This window comes from Arachis duranensis, chromosome 1 (genome assembly GCF_000817695.3).
Source record: "Arachis duranensis cultivar V14167 chromosome 1, aradu.V14167.gnm2.J7QH, whole genome shotgun sequence".
In the NCBI taxonomy this organism is placed as follows: Eukaryota; Viridiplantae; Streptophyta; class Magnoliopsida; order Fabales; family Fabaceae; genus Arachis; species Arachis duranensis.
In genome coordinates, this window is record NC_029772.3 from 28,998,181 (window position 1) to 29,018,098 (window position 19,918).

The 19,918-nt window shown below is 33.2% G+C and overlaps 1 protein-coding gene across 2 annotated transcripts; it reads right to left on the reverse strand.

Annotated features, from left to right (window-relative positions):
* Positions 1–646: 646 nt before the first annotated feature.
* Positions 647–7,061, reverse strand: LOC107483640 (type I inositol polyphosphate 5-phosphatase 2-like). 2 transcript variants are annotated; one of them, XM_016104253.3, is made up of 11 exons: positions 6,896–7,061; positions 6,650–6,773; positions 6,475–6,576; positions 5,924–6,011; positions 5,727–5,831; positions 4,323–5,121; positions 3,144–3,328; positions 2,457–2,565; positions 2,110–2,258; positions 1,420–1,674; positions 647–1,056 (listed from the first exon to the last, which is right to left on the reverse strand). In XM_016104253.3, the coding sequence occupies exons 1-10, from the start codon at positions 6,923–6,925 to the stop codon at positions 1,458–1,460; spliced, it is 1,908 nt and encodes a 635-aa protein (XP_015959739.1). In that variant the 5' UTR covers positions 6,926–7,061; the 3' UTR covers positions 647–1,056; positions 1,420–1,457. The 2 variants fall into 2 exon arrangements, with proteins under 2 accessions (XP_015959739.1, XP_015959745.1); XM_016104259.3 differs by having other exon boundaries at positions 647–1,071.
* Between the last annotated feature and the right edge of the window lie 12,857 nt (positions 7,062–19,918).

The following is a 19,918-nucleotide window of genomic DNA, read 5'->3' on the forward strand; positions in this document are numbered from 1 at the left end:
TTGCATAACAGATTAACAGGTACCACTCATGTAATGTAATAAGTAATAACATCCAGTTTCTATCTTTTGGTTGTTAATCTTGCTTGAATTCCATATTTAATCTACCTATTTATACTTCTGTTTCTTCTGTATGATTGTAAATGTCACGTATCGCAACTTAGTTTTGTTTCAGGTGACCAATTTGAATAATGTTTAATTTCTTGATTATCAATTTTTAAGTTTAGTTTAACATGAATTTATATTTAAAACATAATTCACGTTTGTTGATATATGAAATTTTATTATAAATACTTAAATAGGATTTAATTTGAATATATTATAGGTGCTAACCAATTTTTTAAAAACATGATTTCATTATTAATTAAAAAGTTGGAAATGTTGCTTTCTATTGTTTTTGCTATTTCATTTTTCGATTGTATTTTATAAATTTTATTATATTAAATTTATTATTATATATCACTATCTTCAGCACCATTAAATAGCATTGCTTGAGATTGAAATGGTACTCTTGGCCTATGCTGTTTGTTTTTCACTCTTCATGGTTCTTGCCTATGAGGAATGTTATGTTGATACTCTAATCTTTACATAATGAGATAGGAACCTTAATCAAAAGTGAAAATTTGTTCTTGTTGGACATACAAACTAATGAGATCAAAATTGGATAACACTGTAGTTGTATACCAGATATGAAAAAACACATTTAAAAAGGAAAAAGAGGAAGTCCAACATGAAATCTATTGTATGCCTATATACATTTGTCTGTTGTTTGTATCTTATTTCTATCTGAAAACTGATGATTTCGATTCATATTTCCCAAAATGACTGACCCTTTAAAAAGGAGGCTTCCAGCAGCACATAAATTTGAGAATTATGAGCCTTGATTGTTACATGTTGAAGCTAAATTTACAAACAGGTTACCACTTATCAGCTGTTTCTCCTTGTCAATAAGACTTCAAAGATAACAAACATTTTAGCACGCTACACCAACGTAAACCAGTTGAAGTTGTTACAGCACATGGAAGCTAGCGAAGTCATTCAAACAGATAGCATGTTCACCTACAATGTTGTCAACTGACCAAGAAGTTAGTTTCCTCAATTCTCTCTTTCATTGTGACTATTCCTTCTGGTATGTCACATATTGATTCAAGGTGTCAAAATATATCATTCATTTAAGGATCTTCAGGAACAAAACATGGCAGTGACAAACGAGAGAATAGAGAGAGTTATATTGGAATCTTCTCATTTCAAAGGTTTAAATACTTGGATTTTATTACTAAAGATAACTTCAAGAGAATGATCTTTTGACTTTTACCAAAAACATTTTCATCCAGAGAGAATTTTAGTGAACCAGTCAATAAATGAAGTGCACCTTTGTGAATTGATAGAATGCTATTCTTTTTTGTGGATTTTCTTACTTACCAATATATATATTGTATTTCTGCATCTTTAATGTGTATCTAGTAAAATTGCAAGCCATCATCATTTGGAAGAAAAACCTCTGGGTGGACTACAGCACATGTGAAATTCAGAGCTCGTTGTAGCTTGCGTTGGTCAAAGACTTCAACATCGACAGAGAAGATTGAACTAACAGGTCTATGATCTGAAAGCTTATTTTCTGCACGCCTATATTCAAGTTGCCTTATTCCTTTTCCTTGCCACAATATACGATCACACCTGCATAATTTTACCCCACAGTCACTAAATGCATCTTACTTTGTCCTAATGGGAAATAGGAAGAGTACTTTCATCTCAATGTTTAGCAAGGGGGATGTATCATAGGATACAAATATTGAGACATGCCAATAAAAGTTGTGTATTCTATGTACTTCTCTGAAGTAGGGACATGAAAATAAGACAAAAATTTATGTCTTGCCTTTGTCACTTTATCTTTGTATTTGTGTCCTATTCTCAGAATCAAACTCTAAGCACATTTAATACTTGTTTAAGAAACATTTACAACCATTTAATGCTCCACAAGTATTTTTGGTGAAATAACTATTATAAATTTATATTTATTATTATTTTTTTTTACTAGATATTATCAATTTATAATGTTAATGCATGCACCAATTAGAGATTTACAGGTTTGAGATCGTGGTCTTGACTTACCATGCTGGAGATCTCTTCTTTTCCCCTTCTTTTGGGTTCTCTCCAACATATTTATCAGAATTGAATTCATACTTGTAAGTTGGTGGGAAATTTATCAGTCCTTCTTTCCATCCTTCAAATACATGTCCACTATGTAACTCATTGCTTAGCTGCAAATGAGGAGCGGGAATTAGTAATAAATTCATTTTATCTGTTAAAACTTCCAATCCTTTTAGTAACTCCAAGTATGTAGCTCTTAATGGATGAAGCTACCATCCATATTTCTAAGCATTGATTCTTTGATAAAAGTTAAGAAAACACACATTAGAGACAAAGAATCTAGTCTATTCTGGAAATCAAATTCTCACCTGATCATAATTCATCAATTCATCCCATTTCTTCAGAGCTACTAGCTTTCGAACCTCGGCATCTAACATGTTGATACGATAATTTAGGTCCCCAAACCAGAACATCTGACTGTTAGCAAGGAGCAACTCATTAGGAAGTCCACTCCACGATACTCGTGCTTTCACTTATGTGAATTTATTCAATTGAAAAAGCTTTACTAGAAGCAACAGATAATCTATTATGTTTAACAGTATATATATTACATAAGTCCTTTCTATAAGTTATTTTCTTTCTTCTATCCAGAAAAGGAATTTTAAGGGGAGCCTTGGAGTAACAATTGAGTTATTTCGAGGTCACAAGTTCAAGTTATATAACCAGCAACTAATGCTTCCAATATGTTAGGCTGCCTAAATTAATCTACATTTGTGGCTTAACTCGCACTTGTTAATTTTTTAGATAGGATTCAAATTAGACTTTACTTGCATGGATTGTAGGACATATGGCCAAGTTTTATAAAACATGATGACTGCATTTATATAATATATAGGCAGAGTTACATAACTAAATCTTATGTTATGGTGATTCTTTTATCATACAACCCAATTCATAAAATCCTTTACTCAAACATACATTTTGTGATAGTCTCTCGCTTTTTGGAAGCTCAAAGTGACTCTATCAAATTACTTTCAGCATGAAATAAGACTTACTCATGAGATGGGATTGTCTGGGGTTGATCTGAATCAAGGACAGACGAGAAGCATGTGCGTCGCAGAATTTCATTAACATCTGCATTTCGTCTTTGCTCAGCCCCATCTTTCTGACCTGAAGTCAGATGGGAACAAACAAAACATAGGCGCGAATGAAAGAGAGACATACTAACTGAAACAGATCCCTGCATCGGGAACAATGTTATCAGCACCAATCAGGTCAGAATAAGCAAATTCAGAGTTGTAAATGTACATATACAATTCTATGGTGAGTTTTTCATGGTTTCATATATGCAATGCATATGGACAACCACTGATCACGTTGTAGAACATCATGACCTGGATGTGTTGTTCCTCTCACATTGTGTACTAATAAATGAGCAACAAGCACCCTACACCATGATGGGGTGCAATGTGACGAGTCTACATACTCTTGCACTCACAGTGACATGAAACTCTATAGTAGACTTTTGTGAACACATCTAAACACACCTCGCCAATAATTTATAGTGAAATGTTTTAATGTCATGATGTCACTTAGGCCGTGCTTGTTTATAAGAACAGGACATGAGACATAGACACAGAGACATAAAAATGATAAAATTGTGTTTGACAGGTGAGACATGGACAGAGACGTGTCCTAGGATATTGAATTAGTGTATTTTGTGTCTTTTCTAACAGGAAGGACACAAAGACACTAAACGAATATACAACTTATTTTTCATTTTTTTTATTATCATTATCAAATTTTTATACTTATATTTTTTATTATTTTATTTTTTATTCTAAATTTTGTGTGAAAAAAAAGACAAATTAGATTTTTTATTATTTATTTTATCTTATATTCAATTCACTACCAAACAAAATACAAAAATATTAATTTTTGTTTCTATTCTTTGTGTCCTGTTTTCAATGTAACTGTTTCAGGACAAAAATATAGACACCAGGGAGTAGCAAACTTGAAAAAGAAAGACAAGCACATAAAGAACCAAAATGTTTCTGTCTTAGGAAAGTTTTACTTTGAATTTTCTCTGTTTTCCCAACGTCTCAGTATTTTGTGTCTTGAAACAGATAACAAAAAGAGCCTTAATGTCTCATCTAAAAAATATTCCTACGACCTATGTTTATAAATGATGTGACTCACTCACATTCAATGTGGAAGTAGAACTAAGCCATTACCTTGTTTCCCATGTAGCCCATAAGACCAACTCCAACCGGAGAAACTTTCAAGTTATTAATGTGTCTTCTTAACTTCCTTTGCACCCAGACAGATACATAGATCCCCACCATCTGCTTGCTAACGATTCGAACATAAGCAGGATGCGATTTCATGGTGCCTAGCCCATTATCATCCTTGTCATTTGGCAATTCAGAAAAAGTATCATCTTCCTCATCAGATAACATGTCAGACACATGTGCAATGGGATCAGTTACTACTTCTTCAGGCACCACCTTCTGCTCTTTCCAGAACAAATTCAAGTTTCCAGAACTATGGTGTGACCGTGTCATCCCACCACCATACACCAAAGCATTACCCCTCCAGTTCAATTCGGAGCTGCTTAGTACTCTTCGCAACTTGGGGCCAGAATCAACAATGGGAGTTGCATCTAGTGGACGTTCTGGCCAATCTAACGTAGTCTTAATATCAACACCATATACTCTTCTCAACTGTAAGTTCTTCCCTATACCGAGTATGTTGTTCACTTCCTCATGTTCTAGATCATCATTATCGAAAGCTCTGCCGTACGCTTCGTCCATCATATCTAATGGATTAGTGTCTATACTGTCTGCTAGAACATCAGGAGCAGAACAGGTTCTTAGTACAGGAGAATGAGGGCCACTGAGGCTTTTGTCTTCACTTTCACATTCAGAAGTTTTGTTCAGAGTTCTTCTAATGATTGCTTCCCATTTCCGGATCGGTGTATTGTCCTCTGCTCCCAGTACATTTCCGGCATTTAACGGAACTACCTCTTGGAAACTGTAAAAATACAGAACACCAATTAGAAGACCAATTTTAAAATGGAAACTCATAGTGTAAGTGTATGAAGTAGGCTTAGTTTAGCATAAGGATACAGATAGATATTTGGTAAATGCATGCTAAGCATATATTTTTTCTTCACTAAATCCATTCTTATGAACCTTAGAATGAAAAACTCAAGCATCCATTGAAGAACAAATTTACAGGATTCCAGGGTGAAGTTTTGCATGATTAAATCCTTTGTGTGCTAATCAGTGAAAAGATTCAGCAGATAAAGATACTTTGCAAATAAGATATACTGATTGAATAAATAGGTGATAAATATCATTGAAATTAATTGATACAGTTCAACAGAAACAAAACTCTATGAACTATAACATGAAAAAAGTAATTGAAACTATGTAATAAACTTGTAACACAGAGCTATGTGAACAATCAGATTAGATCACGGTATATAAGATTCTCCCAAAAGTTTCTTGAGTGATCCTAAATATAAAAAGGTAGAAATGTCATTAATGTGAAAAGGCAAACAGTTTGGAGAGAAAAACACAAAGAAAGTAGAAAGTAAATAACAAAATTATCAGGCAAATTGATAGAACACACACCCAATGATGTAGATATCTGCTGGTTCTTCACTACAAAGCCAGTCTTCAATCTCAAGATCCTTAGATGGAAGTCTTCCAGCAACATTCCAAGTTCCAACTGTTATCCTGCAAAACAATAATAATTTTTATTATTATTTTATTAAACATTTCCTTCATCTACATAATATGCTACATAACCAGATAATTAATGACCAAACCTCACTTCCTTTGTGTTTATGTATTGTGCACGCAACGTTTCAGATTTTCCTCTTCGATGTTTCGGCTTGTATCCCTTACAAGATGCATCTGAATTACAAATAGCACTGAACTCTTCAGTATCAAAGGAAGTAAGTAATTCACTTGAGTTCAGAAAATTATTCAACTACTTGGCTTGGAAACTTTCTTTGACTTTCTCCACTTCTTGCTTTGTTTGACATTTTTAAGTGTTTCAATTTCCTTTATTTTGGAAAAGAATATTTCAGCTCCATAGTTAGGCAAATTTGATTCCAAATAAGAACATATCTTTTCTTTTTCAATGTCTACCAAAAAAGTGAGAACAAATTAAAGCTATGCAAGCCATAAGAAGATGATGACATATTTATTATATTCTAAATTTCATAATTAAGCAGCTGCAACTAATAACAGAAAAGAGAACACAAGAACACAACTTTAAAAATAGTTAGAAAACAGTTTTTTTAATTCTTTTTTTAAACATTCTTTTCTTAAATCTCTTAAAGAACTGGATTACTGCATGGGAATTAAGTAATACCTGGTACTGTTTGAGTTGGGAATCTGGATTGTGTTCTTCTAAGTGGATTATCTTCTTCATGATGATGACGCAGACGATGTCTTGAATTTTTAAGAGAGCAAGCTGGATTCATGAAAGTCAAAAAATTACAAACAAAGGCGGAAAAAAAAGAATATATTAAAACCAAAAATCTTACCATCATCTTCACTCTCAGTTTCAGTTTCAGTTTCAGTTTCAGTGTCTACTTCATCTTCACTAAAATCATATACCTGTGGCTTTATATTTAGCCATTTCTTCATCACAATTGAAGGCCAAAAGGCCTGCAATGAAATGAAATTAGGAATATTCTTCACCAAACATAGAGTTGAAGATATATATAGTAAGCTTCAGAGGCAAGTTATTGTATAAAAGGCTTAGTTATTAGTTGTTACACATTACTTACCTCTGAGCGTTTTCCTCTCTTTGATTTCATTGCCTCAGGTCAATTCAATAGAACTAATGTACTACTGTGCAAAACTTTCAAAGTTCAAGTTCTTAAATATATGGAACCATTCACTCACTCATCACATTAGTTACTTAATTTGTTATACATTATTGTTATTGATGTTAATTATTTAAATTATTCGGTTGCTGAACATTTAAATAGGGATGTCTAATGTCTTCTCCGATTGTAACAATTAACAAAACAAACTTGGAGTTTTTCTTCTTTTTTTATTTTTTAAAAAGTGTCCAATAGAAGGAAGATCCCTATTTAGGACCAAACAGAAAAGGACGGAATAAAAGTGTGACTATATCAGCAAAACATCCACAACCGCAACTTGCATAACATTAACAATTCAAATAAAAAAAGGGAATATTACTGGTCCTCACAGCACTTGAACATTTTCTTATAATAATAAAATATTCTAAAATGAAATTTCAGGAGAAGATTTAGAAGAGGCCAACACCAATAAATGTCATTTTCAAGAAAAACACACACACACATATATATATATAGCAACTGAATTCTACACCATTGAGCCAACCAGTAAACAGAACTGTAGCGTAGTAGACTAATAGTATTGCAGAACAACTTACGGTGGATTATTTTTGGGTATTTGCAAAAGATGCCCAAGTGGAGTAGAGTACAAATTTTAAAAATCTTGGACCAGGGGAAAGGTGATTTGAGAAAAAAGGCAAGAAAAATAAGGATACGAAGAGCATTTCGTTAGTAAACAAGAATATATATTCGCCAATGAGCTATACTCGTTCAAAGGCATAGTCTCTCTATACTCACTTAAAAAATTGCGGGTTCAAGTTTTTCTATCTTAAAAAAATATAATATATGTAGGATTTGGTCGGGGTGGTTGGTAAGGATATGAACCATTGATTTCGAGACCTGTTATAGTTAATATATAGTTGTAGTAAAAAAATTTCAAAATCCATTCCACTGTTCGTAGTTGTTAAATTTTGTAACTAGCAACCAGGGTCGGATTTAAGAATTTTAATACGTAGGACTCGAATTTTATAAGAACTCTTTAATTATTTTTTTGTGTTATATTTTTCATTACATAAAAGTAAATTTTTTTCAGTAATTTTATTTTTGTCATGACAGTTATATAAAATAGACACAACAATATTAATAATAATCTATAAAATTATAAAACATTAATAATTTTATGGTGTGTTTAGTTAAAAAATTATCATATATCTTTTTAATTAAAATTAATTCTTTTAGAAATTTCAAAAATTTGAAAACAATTCATAAACTATTAATTATCTCAAACATACTAGTATTCTTATAAAATATAAGATACAAATCTAAAAGAAAAATTTGAAATAAGTTATTATAAAAAAAATAAAGTAAAAATTTTTCCTTTCAATAATACAAGTTTAGAAAAAATTTAGTATTTTTTATAAGAAAAAAAAATCTAAAATACATCAAAACATAACAATATAATTCACTGTAAATTTTTTATTTAATAATGTTAATGTTAAATAGTTAATTTTTTAATATTATTAAAAATAGATATAAAAATAAGTATATAGAAATTAATTTGAAAAAAAGTATAGAAATTAAAGTGTACAATATTAAATTGGTTAAGTAAAAATATTAATAAAAAAATTAAAACTTAAATCTATCATATATTTAAAAATATTTACATATAAAACTATTTAACCAAATAAAATTTTTTTATTTGATCAACCATATATCTCATATAAAAATAATTCTTTAAAATTTTGAGAGACCAAAGTTACTGCTTGCTCTCCTTGAATCTATTGGTAATTGCAACTGACAAGTTTTTTAAGAATATGATAGATGTTGTACATAATCGACAAGAAACTAATTGAAAAATATAGAAATAATATTATTATTTTTTAAGAAGAACAAATGAGAGGGTAAAATAAACAAGAAAAGCCACCACAACAACAAATTGATGAGATGCTAATTAAAATATGTTTGGGGCATCATTTGTAAAATAAAAGAAACCAAAATTTTGTTGTGTGTTCAATTGGTGCACGTTAAAAATCCTTGCCAACTGTAACAGAATACTTAGTGTGTGTTTTGGGTTGAATTTTGAATTTAATATTTTATCCCTTTCGACCCCAAACTTTTATGATTTTCATCTGAATCCAACTTGGATGCTTTTTATGAATGCACAAAAATTATTATCTACAGTAATAGACTAATAGTTGTGCAATATAGCATTATTCATATAGAAAGAAACTTTCTGCAAATTACGCTAATTATATATTGTTTATTTATTTTGTCAATATTCAATTGAATAACTAGCTAATATAAAGGAACGCATGCAATTGGGGTTTTAATTTTAGTTATGAGAACAATATTGCTTATTGCACATAATAAATTAATAATAGCATATTATAGTATTAATGGTATATGCTAGAGTAGCAGATTCACCAGTGCCACAAAAATGAGAAAGCTAATGCATCAGCAGACACTAAAACTGATGACGAATGGCACCCAAAAAAGAAAATATCATATAACCACTGCCAAGATATTGCTATTGGCCCCACAATTAGGAAGGTTTTCATTACAATTAGGATCCTTCTATTAATCTATAGATATATACGTATTTTTTTGGGTCATATTTATCGTTAAGTATACTGATTTATTTTATTTTATTTTATTTTCCCTTAATTTGTAGGTTTTCATAGGTAGGTGAAATAATTGGTTCACCATTTTAAAAGTTTTTAATTATTATAAGATAATGATTAAACCTTCAATTAAAGAAGGATAATCTTCTTCCATGCAACCATACTTTTTTACTCATTTCATACGTAAGATAGTATCTATTTGAGATATCAATTCAAATTTGAAAATTAGAATAAAATGGAGAATGAACAAACAAAATAAAATAAAATAGAGACTATATAATTTACTTAATAATTATATATTAAGCGTATTAAATAAAACATCAATTCAGATCTCTAGTTAAGCAATTTTCTTTTTAAAATAATATATTAAAATTTAAGCATTGAGTATGGATACGAAATCCATTCAACTAACTTTTTTGGTAGGGACTCGAAATACTATAGCTTGAATATTGAAAAATGTTTCTCTTATATATAGTATATATTAAAGAAAACATAGTTGAGACCTTAAGACATTTAATAAATGTGTGCGCTTACCTCAAATAGGCAACTAACCAGTGAGTGTGTAGTGATTAAGATTCACTATGCTAAGTACAGCTGTATAACCATTGGTTAGCCGGTTCATATTAACATAATATTTTCTTTTCTTCTTCTCTACACCTTTTTTTCAAGCAATTTCAGGTTTAGAAGTTGACAAACCAGGCTTTAAAATAAAATAAAAATTGACCCACAAAACTAAAAGTTGAGTCATACCATTGGATGTAGGCCCAGCGCACTATATGTGAATATAACAGTTCTGAGTTTTCAACTGTCAAGAAAAAAAAAGAAGAAAGAAGAAACCATCCATTAATCTAACTAATATTTACATTTTTTTTTGTCAAATAGAGAAGCACCTTGGTGGGGAATAGATACCCGATGGACAGGAAGATATATACTCCTCTAGCCCTCGTGGGTTTGAATATTATTTCAATCTTTGATAACTAAACTGAACAAATAAAATAATGTTAAATTATTTTGGTAAAAACTACATAAAGTGAGAAATAAGGAATCATTGCTTGTAAATCTTATCATGAACATGTGGAAAGCATGTATCGTAAGATTGGGACAAATGATTAAAACAAATCTTATAGTTAACAAGTGATTGATAATTTCCTAATAATTAAGTAATTTCACAGGATTCAATCATTAAAACTAAAGATAGAGCTTCGTTTTTATTACGACAAAAAAAAAAAAAAAACAAAAGGCTTCTTTTAGAGCACTTCTAACGCATGAATTCTTCAAGTTTTTTTTTGTTTTTTTGTTTTTTTTGCACAATACAGTTTCAACTGTTAGAAAAAAAAGAAGTAACGTTTTTACTCATACTTTGAAGAGAGAAAATTCTTTTTCAGAGAGACTTATAATATCCAATGATAATTTGTCACGTGAAACATAAATAAGAATTGGAATAAGTTTTCTATTAGAGATGGTCTTATATATATCTCTCTTAGAAAATCACATCCCTAAACTAATGTTGCAGGCTTGCAGCTAATAATTAGGCCGACTAAAAAAAATAGAATAAAATAGAAATAAAAAATATATTTTTTAAAAATAAATAATTATTTTTAGCTAAGAAGGATTCAGATATTGATAAATCTACATATGAAAAACGAAATTAATGATATATTCATAAAAGATAAATTTTAATTGACAAAACTATCAAAATCATAAAAAATTATTTAGAATTTTTAAATTACCCGTTCTTTACCTAACTCGTCCTCACAACTTCTCTTTGTCTTCCACCATCACATTCACCATCTTGTTGATTATTCCCCTAACATCCTACGATTGCAATACCCACTTCCAACACCACCTCATGCTTAAAATAAAAAATAGTCACATTTATACTTCTTGAAAAAAAAAAAGATTGTTTTGCTTCTTTGTGATAAAAATATATCTATGATCTATGGTTTTCACTTTTACTTAAAAAAAATGTCTGAAATTTTTTATTTGATTGGTCTTCTAATCAGGTAAAGGAGCAAGAATAAGACTACATAATAATAAAAATAAAGGAAATTTTAGTTAGTGGATGAATTTTTGTTGGTACACTTACAATACAAAAGATGGAATTCAATAAAGTTTATTGAGAATTAGGGAGTAATGTGAGACTCTAAAATCAGCTTACCTAATTATTGCTTGGTATTGTTGTCGCCTTGCACTTATTTTTCATAAGCAATTGTGGTCGCCTTATGTAACATTCTCACTATTAGAATATCACGCTTTCGCCTGCGCCACTCTGATAGCTTGGGTATTATGACTCTAAACATATTTAATACTAAAATAGGAGTCTATTTAAAACTTAAAACCGCATAAACTTTTTCAAAAATACTTTTTTTGTTGAAAACATATAATAGTTAAGATAATACAAAAATATCAAATAAACAGAGAATGAAATAACTCTTCTGAAACTTTGTCGTCCATATCCTAAAAAGGAAAAAAAACCTGTAGGGGAGTGAGAACATCGTCCTCGCTAGTTGTAACACCCTAATATTCAAATCCTTATGCTCGAGTCATAAATCAATGATAATAAGGTGGTACGACTCTCAAGTGGATTTTTAATACATAATTACAAAAAAAATTGAAAGGAGTATTAATCGAGAAGGCTGAAAAGAGCAAAAATAAAATTGCGAAGTCATATCACTCACGTATCGACAACAAAAAATAAAGCGTGAAGTCGAAAGCGATATAAGGATAAAGTCATAAAGGAGAATAAGAGAAGGACAATATATAGATATATAACATAAGTAAATAGCCACTAGTCGTCACCCACAAAGTTTAGGCCGTCTAGGGTACAGTATGAAAGTAGTTGACAACAGTATTTTCTAATCTCTCCCAAAAGATACATAAGAGCCTCTATAGGCAAGTTCAAAAGAGTTCAATTCGTAATATAAGCTTTTCAAAATAAAGGTGGATAGATTCTAAGAAAAATATAAGTAGAGAATATAAAGACCTTCGCCATCTCTCAGATGAACCGTAGCTCACTTTTGAGCACCTGGACCTGCATCTGAAAAATAAGAGATATATATGGAATGAGAACCCCCGACCCATGGGTTTCCAGTACGGTAAAAGTACCAAATAAATATAATGCGCTATAATACAAACTCACTAAGAGTTTTAACTTCCTTTCATCAATTATTCATCCTAGGTCCTCACTAATCCATAACTTGCCAACTATCATAGGGCATTCTATCTCTAACCCAATATCCTTCATACTTTCACTACCTTCCAACAAAATAATCCAAGAATAGAATCATCCCTCAAGTAATTCAACTCTTATACAAACACAAATAATACGGGCAAGTAATGCACAGGTAAAGCAAGTAAGATAATTAGCAAATAATCAGGAAACATGTACAATTAGGCAAATCAAAGTAATTAAGCAAACCCAAACAGTATCAAACATATGCAGATGATGCATGCTTGTCCTATGGCCGATGAGTCTCATCTGTCAGTTACAAAGCTAATCCGACAGGTCCTGATAGCTAACCGTGGACGGAACAACAAACACAGAGTAAGTGGGACAGCGCCGCAACCCTTGCATTTTACCCGCGTACCCGAAGCAGGGGACGACCTCACCACTGCCTCTTACCCAGGCGATGTTATAGTTCTCGACCCGAAGCAAGCGACGACAGAACACAGCCCTTGCATCTTACCCGAAGCCTCAAACTCTTCCAGAGCAAGTGGATAACACCACTGAATCTTACCCGATGTCACATTCAGAAACACATTTTCATTATCATTGCAATTTATTTTCATACATCAATTCATTCAAAATTCATGCTCGGAGCAAGTGGAAAACATCACTGCATCTTACCCGATGTCCTTGTCTCTTACCCGCAGCAAGTGGATGACACCACTGCGTCTTACCCGGATGCCTATCACAATCAAATTCAAGTTCATTTTCATTATTATTCCACTTCCTTCATAATCATTAATTCATTAATTCATTTCCCAAACATTCTAGACATCTCTACACTTCTTAATCATATACCTGGAGCGAGTGGTCATTTCCACCGCCTCTTACCCGGCACATCTATCTCATTCAATCATATGTATATACATACTCCACCATAAGTCAATTTTTATCACAGCCATCTGGCTCACAACATAATACACAACCATCCATAATTCACTAACAAACATAGCCCTTCGGCTCATGGCATACACAGCACTCCCAACATCATCCTTAGCAACTCACACAATCATCATTACTCATCATTCATCATTGGTTCTCACTTTACTTCATCCACAAGTTACCACATGTTCTAGCTTCTTTTTATTACTAGGCATACTATAAAGATTTAGGACTTAGAGGATGAAAATGGAGGCTTAGAATTCTGAAATTTGGTTTTAAAAACTCAAAAATCAACTCTTGTTGAAAATAGGGTCACGTGTGCGCATCGCCCACGTGCACGCATGGGAAGTGGAGAAAGGCGGGTGACACGTAAGCATCGCCCATGCGCACGCCTGGGAAGGTGGAAAAGCAGAGTGATGTGTGCACATCAGCCACGCGTACGCATGGGTGTGTTTTGTGCTCCTCGCACAAAACCAGCACAGTACCAGCACAACTCTCTGGATTTTCTACTGGGCACCTGCATCAATACAGTGACGCGTACGAGTCGGCTAGGCGCACGCGTGATTTGGTGAAAATCGTGAGTGACGCGTGCAAGATTACATTTTCAAACCCCAAACTTCCGACCCACATAACTTCTTCTACAAAATTCCTTTTTTAACCATTTCTTAACCGTTGGAAAGATCGTTGAATAAACTTTCATAAAAATTTGATTTTGAAGAATTCCTAACTCCGAAAACTGAGTACGGACCGCCGAAGTTAGTCAAAAATCAGTTTTTACCCAGAAACAGAAATCACCAATTATTCCAATGTTTATAAGCCAAATTCATTTTCACTCATCCAAATGACTACAACCCAACCATATTCAAATAATTACACTCAACCAAAACCAAACCTACCTCATCTACACAATTTCACCCAAAACTATCAAATTCCACACCTCAATTCCTCAAACCTTATTATTCAAAAATCAAACCAATTATTCACACACTCAATATTTAAAATCGATCCAATCTCTAATATCATCACACAATACACACATCAACTTACCTTTCTTACCTCTTTCCAGCCTCTGGCCCAAGATTCACGGCCTCGGACCCAATATACCAATCCAATACATAATCTCATAAAAGCATTGTCATCACTCAAATACTCAATTTTCCACACACAACCATCATGCATCACCATTAAATTATCATCCAATTTCATAAATTACCAAGCACATCATCTATACACATCAATTCTACCAAATATACAATTCTACAATCCTTATCCAATATCAATATCATCCATTACACATATAATACTAATCAATCGTACCATTCAAGCTTAATCATAGGAGCACCTAACTTAGGAATTCACATCATATCACACAGTACTTAAATGAAACTTAAGCCGTACCTCTTGTAGCCAAAATAATTGAGCTTCTTCTTGGAAGTCTCTACCAACCCTTAGCTCCAAGCCTTCCCAAGGCCCCACAAGCAATATCAGTCTTCCAATTTTACACCAAAATCACCCAATACTCTAACATAATCAATTTTCACACTTTAATCAACCTAGAGTTCATGAAATTGATAAATCATAAGGAGTAGAGGGTTCCTTATCTTAACCCATAAAATTGGTTGATGGAACTCACCAATGGCTCATACTAGAGCACTCCTAAACAACCAAAATCATAAAATCACTCAACACCTATAGTCAATCACATTTTTAGAGGGAAAAAATTAAAACTGGGCAGAGAAGAATGAAATACTCACCACAAAACATAGATAGAATTGTAGAGGATGGAAAGAGAAATGTGTGGCCGCAAATGGCTTGTTAATCAAAGTTCCCGCGAGAAAGTTATGATGGTTTGAAGTTGATGGTGGCTAGGGTTTCTCTCTTCCTCCTCTATTCACCATTTCAGCGTGTTTCTCTCTCCAAAAAGGGAGAAATGGGTTGTTTTGTACTGAAATGAGTTCTGATATAGTGTGGGCTTGGATCCACTTGGGCCCGGTTTGTAAAATCCGGTTAATTAATGGCTAATTAACCCATAAATTAAAATATATTTTAGAAAAGAAAAAATGAGATTTTTATGGTTTAATGTGAAAGAGAAATTTAAAATGAGAATTTTAACACTAATTTAAAGAAATCGGCCCAAAATTGGGTCGAACGGGCCGAACCGGGCCAACCGAACCCAAGTTGGGCCTAAGGGCCAGCCAAGCCTCATTCAATAATGAAGCTCAGCTCTCTCGCCCCTCAAAACACAACAAACACGCTGAAATTAAGAAAGGGAAAGGGGAGAAGTTCCAAAACCTTTGTTCCATATTCAATTGATCATAACTTTTGATCCGGAGCTCCGATTGACGCACCGTTTGCGGCCATGCAACCGCGGTGTCGAGCTCTACAAAATCCATCCAAGCAATCTTGAGGTAAGTTATAGTTTACTCTTAGAATTTTCAGCCCTCATTTTAAAAATTTTTTGGGTAAAGTGTTGAGATTTTTGAGTTTGGATGTTATAGGCTCAAATTAGCTTGAAGAGAATGCTTGTTCTAGCTGTCTTGGTCCTTGGGTAAGGTGAGATTCTCAACCCTAAGCTAAAGACTTGGAATTTTGTGATTTAGTGATTGAGTTATTGTGTTTGGGTGTGATATTGTGGCTTAGGCATTGTATATATGTGTTTTGGAGCTTGATTGGTGGTTTTGGAAAGCTTGGAAAGGAACTTTTGTGCTTGGAGATTTGTTTGTGAGGTTTTGGAGACCTTAGAAGTTGAATTTGAGAGTTTTCCGAGTGGAACAAAAATCGGTCAAGGTATGGTTTCGATTTTCTATATCTAAAATGTAATGTGGTGTGAAACTTAGACTAGAGACCTAAGATAGGAGTTAAATTATTAATGTTGTTGACAGATTAAAATGAATTATGTTGTTGTGTATAAATTTATTGAATTATGAAATGTTGATGTAGTTATTGAATAAATTGGGTTGAGATGAGTATTTGAGTAGTGGTTGGGTGATTGTGAATGATAGTAATTGTTAGTACAACATGTGAAAGTTATATGTGATGTGAGTTGATATGTTTAATAGATGATAATGGTGAGACTCTTGTTGATGAACATGAGTTGAATGGGTGAGATTGATATATGCATGTATATATGGTGATTGATAAATTTGAATGTTTGATTGAGAATTGTGATATAATTGTTGATTGTGAATTGGATCATTGAGTTGAGATTTGGGATAAATGTTGAAGAATTGTGGATTGTTGATTAAATGAGAATTGGAAATGTTTGATGTTGAAGTGGTGGAGTTTTGAATGGTTTTACATGAGAGTTGGTAAGTGTTTATGTGTTAAAATGGGGAGTTTATAAGTTTTGGTAAAAGTGGGATTTTGATGAACTTCAACGGATCATATCTTGAGCAATTATTTTCGAAATTTGATGATTTTTATATCAATTGAAAGATAATTTCATAAGCTTTAAAATAGCTTAAATTTGGTTAAAATCTGAATTTTGGGAAAGAAGATATGATTGTTGGAAGTTTGGGCCAAAAATTTGAATTCTGCAACTTCTGCAGAATTTATGATTTCTGGGTTGTATGTGCACGCATAGCCTTGTGCGCACACACAACCCTTGAAATTTTGGAGCCTGTACGTACGCACAGCCCCGTGCGTATGCACACATGGAAATGGGGCTGCTGCTGGGAGCGCTAGCACGCTCTGTGCGCACACATGGCCAAGGAAGTCTTGCAAGCTGTGCGTACGCACGTCCCCGTGCGTATGCATACATTGGGAATGGCATGCTGGTGGTGGCGCTAGCACAGCTTGTGCACGCACTTAACCCTGGAGATTTTGCTTTTTGTGCATATGTACAGACCTGTGCGTACGCACACTTTTTAAAAATACTTCTGGGCATGCGCATGCACACCCCTGTACGTACGCACGCGACCCGGTTCTCTTTTAAAGCTTTTGTTTTCAAGCTCTTCACATTTCCAACAAGCTCGTAACCTTACGAGATGCTATTTCACGCTTATAAACCCCCAATTTCATCCCTTAAACCTTGAGTTGATATAAATTCCTAGTGATTAAGGGAAAGCTAGGGAAGAGGGTAACTTGTGGGGGAAGAAAAGGGATGTTGTGATAAGATATGATGAATATGATGAAAGATGATGTGATAAGTTGTTGAGGAGGATGGTAGGGTGCTGTATATGATATGAGTCAAATGGCTGAGTGTGATATAAGCCGAATGGCCGTGTGGGATGATGATTATGGCTGAGTATAGAATTATGAATTGTGAGCTGAATGGCTGAGATAAATGTTAATGTATGGCTGTGATTAAATGCATATATGCTAAATTGTTGATTATTATGATTGTTGCACTCCACCTATCTGAGATACGAGTTTTCTTGGGTGAAAGTAGTGTCTAGCCACCACGTGCTCCAGGTGAAAACTCGATACTCTACTGACCGTATGTCGTAAGTGTGGCCGGACACTGTGAAAGTTCCAGATGAGCTCGCCCCTGTAAATATACACCAGTGAGGGTGTTGGATATATGTATATATATGATGTTTGTGTTATGAGATAACTCGATTTAGGGATGCACAATAGAAGGACAGTCCAATGGTTAGCTACCAGGACTTGTTGGGCTGGCTTTATAACCGACAGAAGAGACTCATCAGCCACTAGGACAGGCATGCATCATATGCATTATATGTGAATTGTCTGAATTGCCTAATTGATTGCATCATTACTCGCTAATTGCTTAATTGTCTTATCTGTTTCTTACTTGTGCATTCCTTGCTTGATTTACTTGTGCTTGCATCTCTGTTATTGTTGGCGGTTGGGAGGTTTGTAGGATTTGAAAAGGGGATATATAGTTAGTCTGAAGATCCTTAAGCTAGTCACCTGATTTCATTTTTCCTATGGTTTAGTTGTATTTATATGCTTTGATTATATCTGGAAGTTCTAGGATTGCCTTCGGCTTTCCTAAGACATTACATGTTAGATATTTGGGCACTGTTACCGTGCTGAGAACCTCTGGTTCTTATCCATGCAGATTTTGTGATTTCCAGATGCAGGACGTGAGGCTCCTCGCTGAGGCACTCTGGAGGCTTCTATCTTGGCGAAGATCCTTAGTATCTTGGAATTTTATTTTGGTTGATGTATTTTGCTTAGATACTCACATTATCCACTGTATATATATTTTGTATTGATTCCTCTTAGAGGTTGGGAAGTTCCTTATATATGTATGTATACTTTATATGCTCCAACCGGTTATCTTCGCAAACCGAGTTCCGAGCCTTGATATATGTATTTTGGCACTCTTTTGTATATCTCTTCTCATTAGCTTACTCCTTATACGTTCGTTTACGTTATCGATCGAAGTGTTGCGCTTTTCGATTTAACGGTTTTGATTTTCTCCCTTTTTCTTCAAGGCTCCTAGTTATAAACATTTTTGCAATACTATACGTACTAAATTTTATATTTAGAGGTCGTAATACCTCGTCACCTCTGTTTTATGCCTTAAGCGTAAGACTCTGTGTGGTAGGGTGTTACACGGTTTACTTGGTTTAACCCGTTGGCCCAATTTTGGGCCAAAACCTTTAAGATTAGAGTTTTAAATCGTATTTTAAATATTTCTAGATTCCAAAATTATAAAATCTTATTTCTTAAAATTATTCACTTTTAATTAATTTTCTCAACCACAGTACCGAACAGATCGCAGCTGGTACTGCCGGTCAATTTTTCAGTGCGCATTTTTATGTAGAAAACTATGTTTTTCGACTCAGAAAAATTCACTGAGTCTAAATATCATATTTAAATTATCAAATTTCAATTGGTAAATTTTCTAACCATATTCACTCCTATTTAATTTATTATTTAATGAATTACGGTTTGACCAGATTTTACACTGGTTCTCACTATAGGGTTACAGGATTTCTATAATAAGATACGTAAAAATAAAACTATTTTAAAATACAGAGATCATTGCTCGTTTTATGTGCCTTTCCAAAAAAACAAGGGTTCACATTCAAAATCCAGAAATCCTTTTTAAGGAAGACTTGGTTAATTCCTCAAAATCAAAAATCTTTTTCCGTTCTTGTAAAATCTTTAAAGTTTTCCTAGAGAGTATGAACGACCAATATGTCCCAAGCATGGGTTCAATTAAGTCTATGCTATAAGATTTTGATTTTTCATACTTTACTAGACCATAACCATAAAAGAAGTTACGTACGCAGTATAAATGATCATCCTGTTTCAAGCATAGGTTCATTAAGTCTATGCTGA

Coding starts and splice junctions, on each gene's coding strand:
- LOC107483640 (XM_016104253.3), bottom strand. CDS start 6,925: ATGAAATCAAAGAGAGGAAAACGCTCAGAG. Junction 3,329..4,322: donor TGGGCTACATGGGAAACAAG/GTAATGGCTTAG, acceptor TTCCCGATGCAG/GGATCTGTTTCAGTTAGTAT. Junction 2,259..2,456: donor AATTGATGAATTATGATCAG/GTGAGAATTTGA, acceptor CCTCATTTGCAG/CTAAGCAATGAGTTACATAG.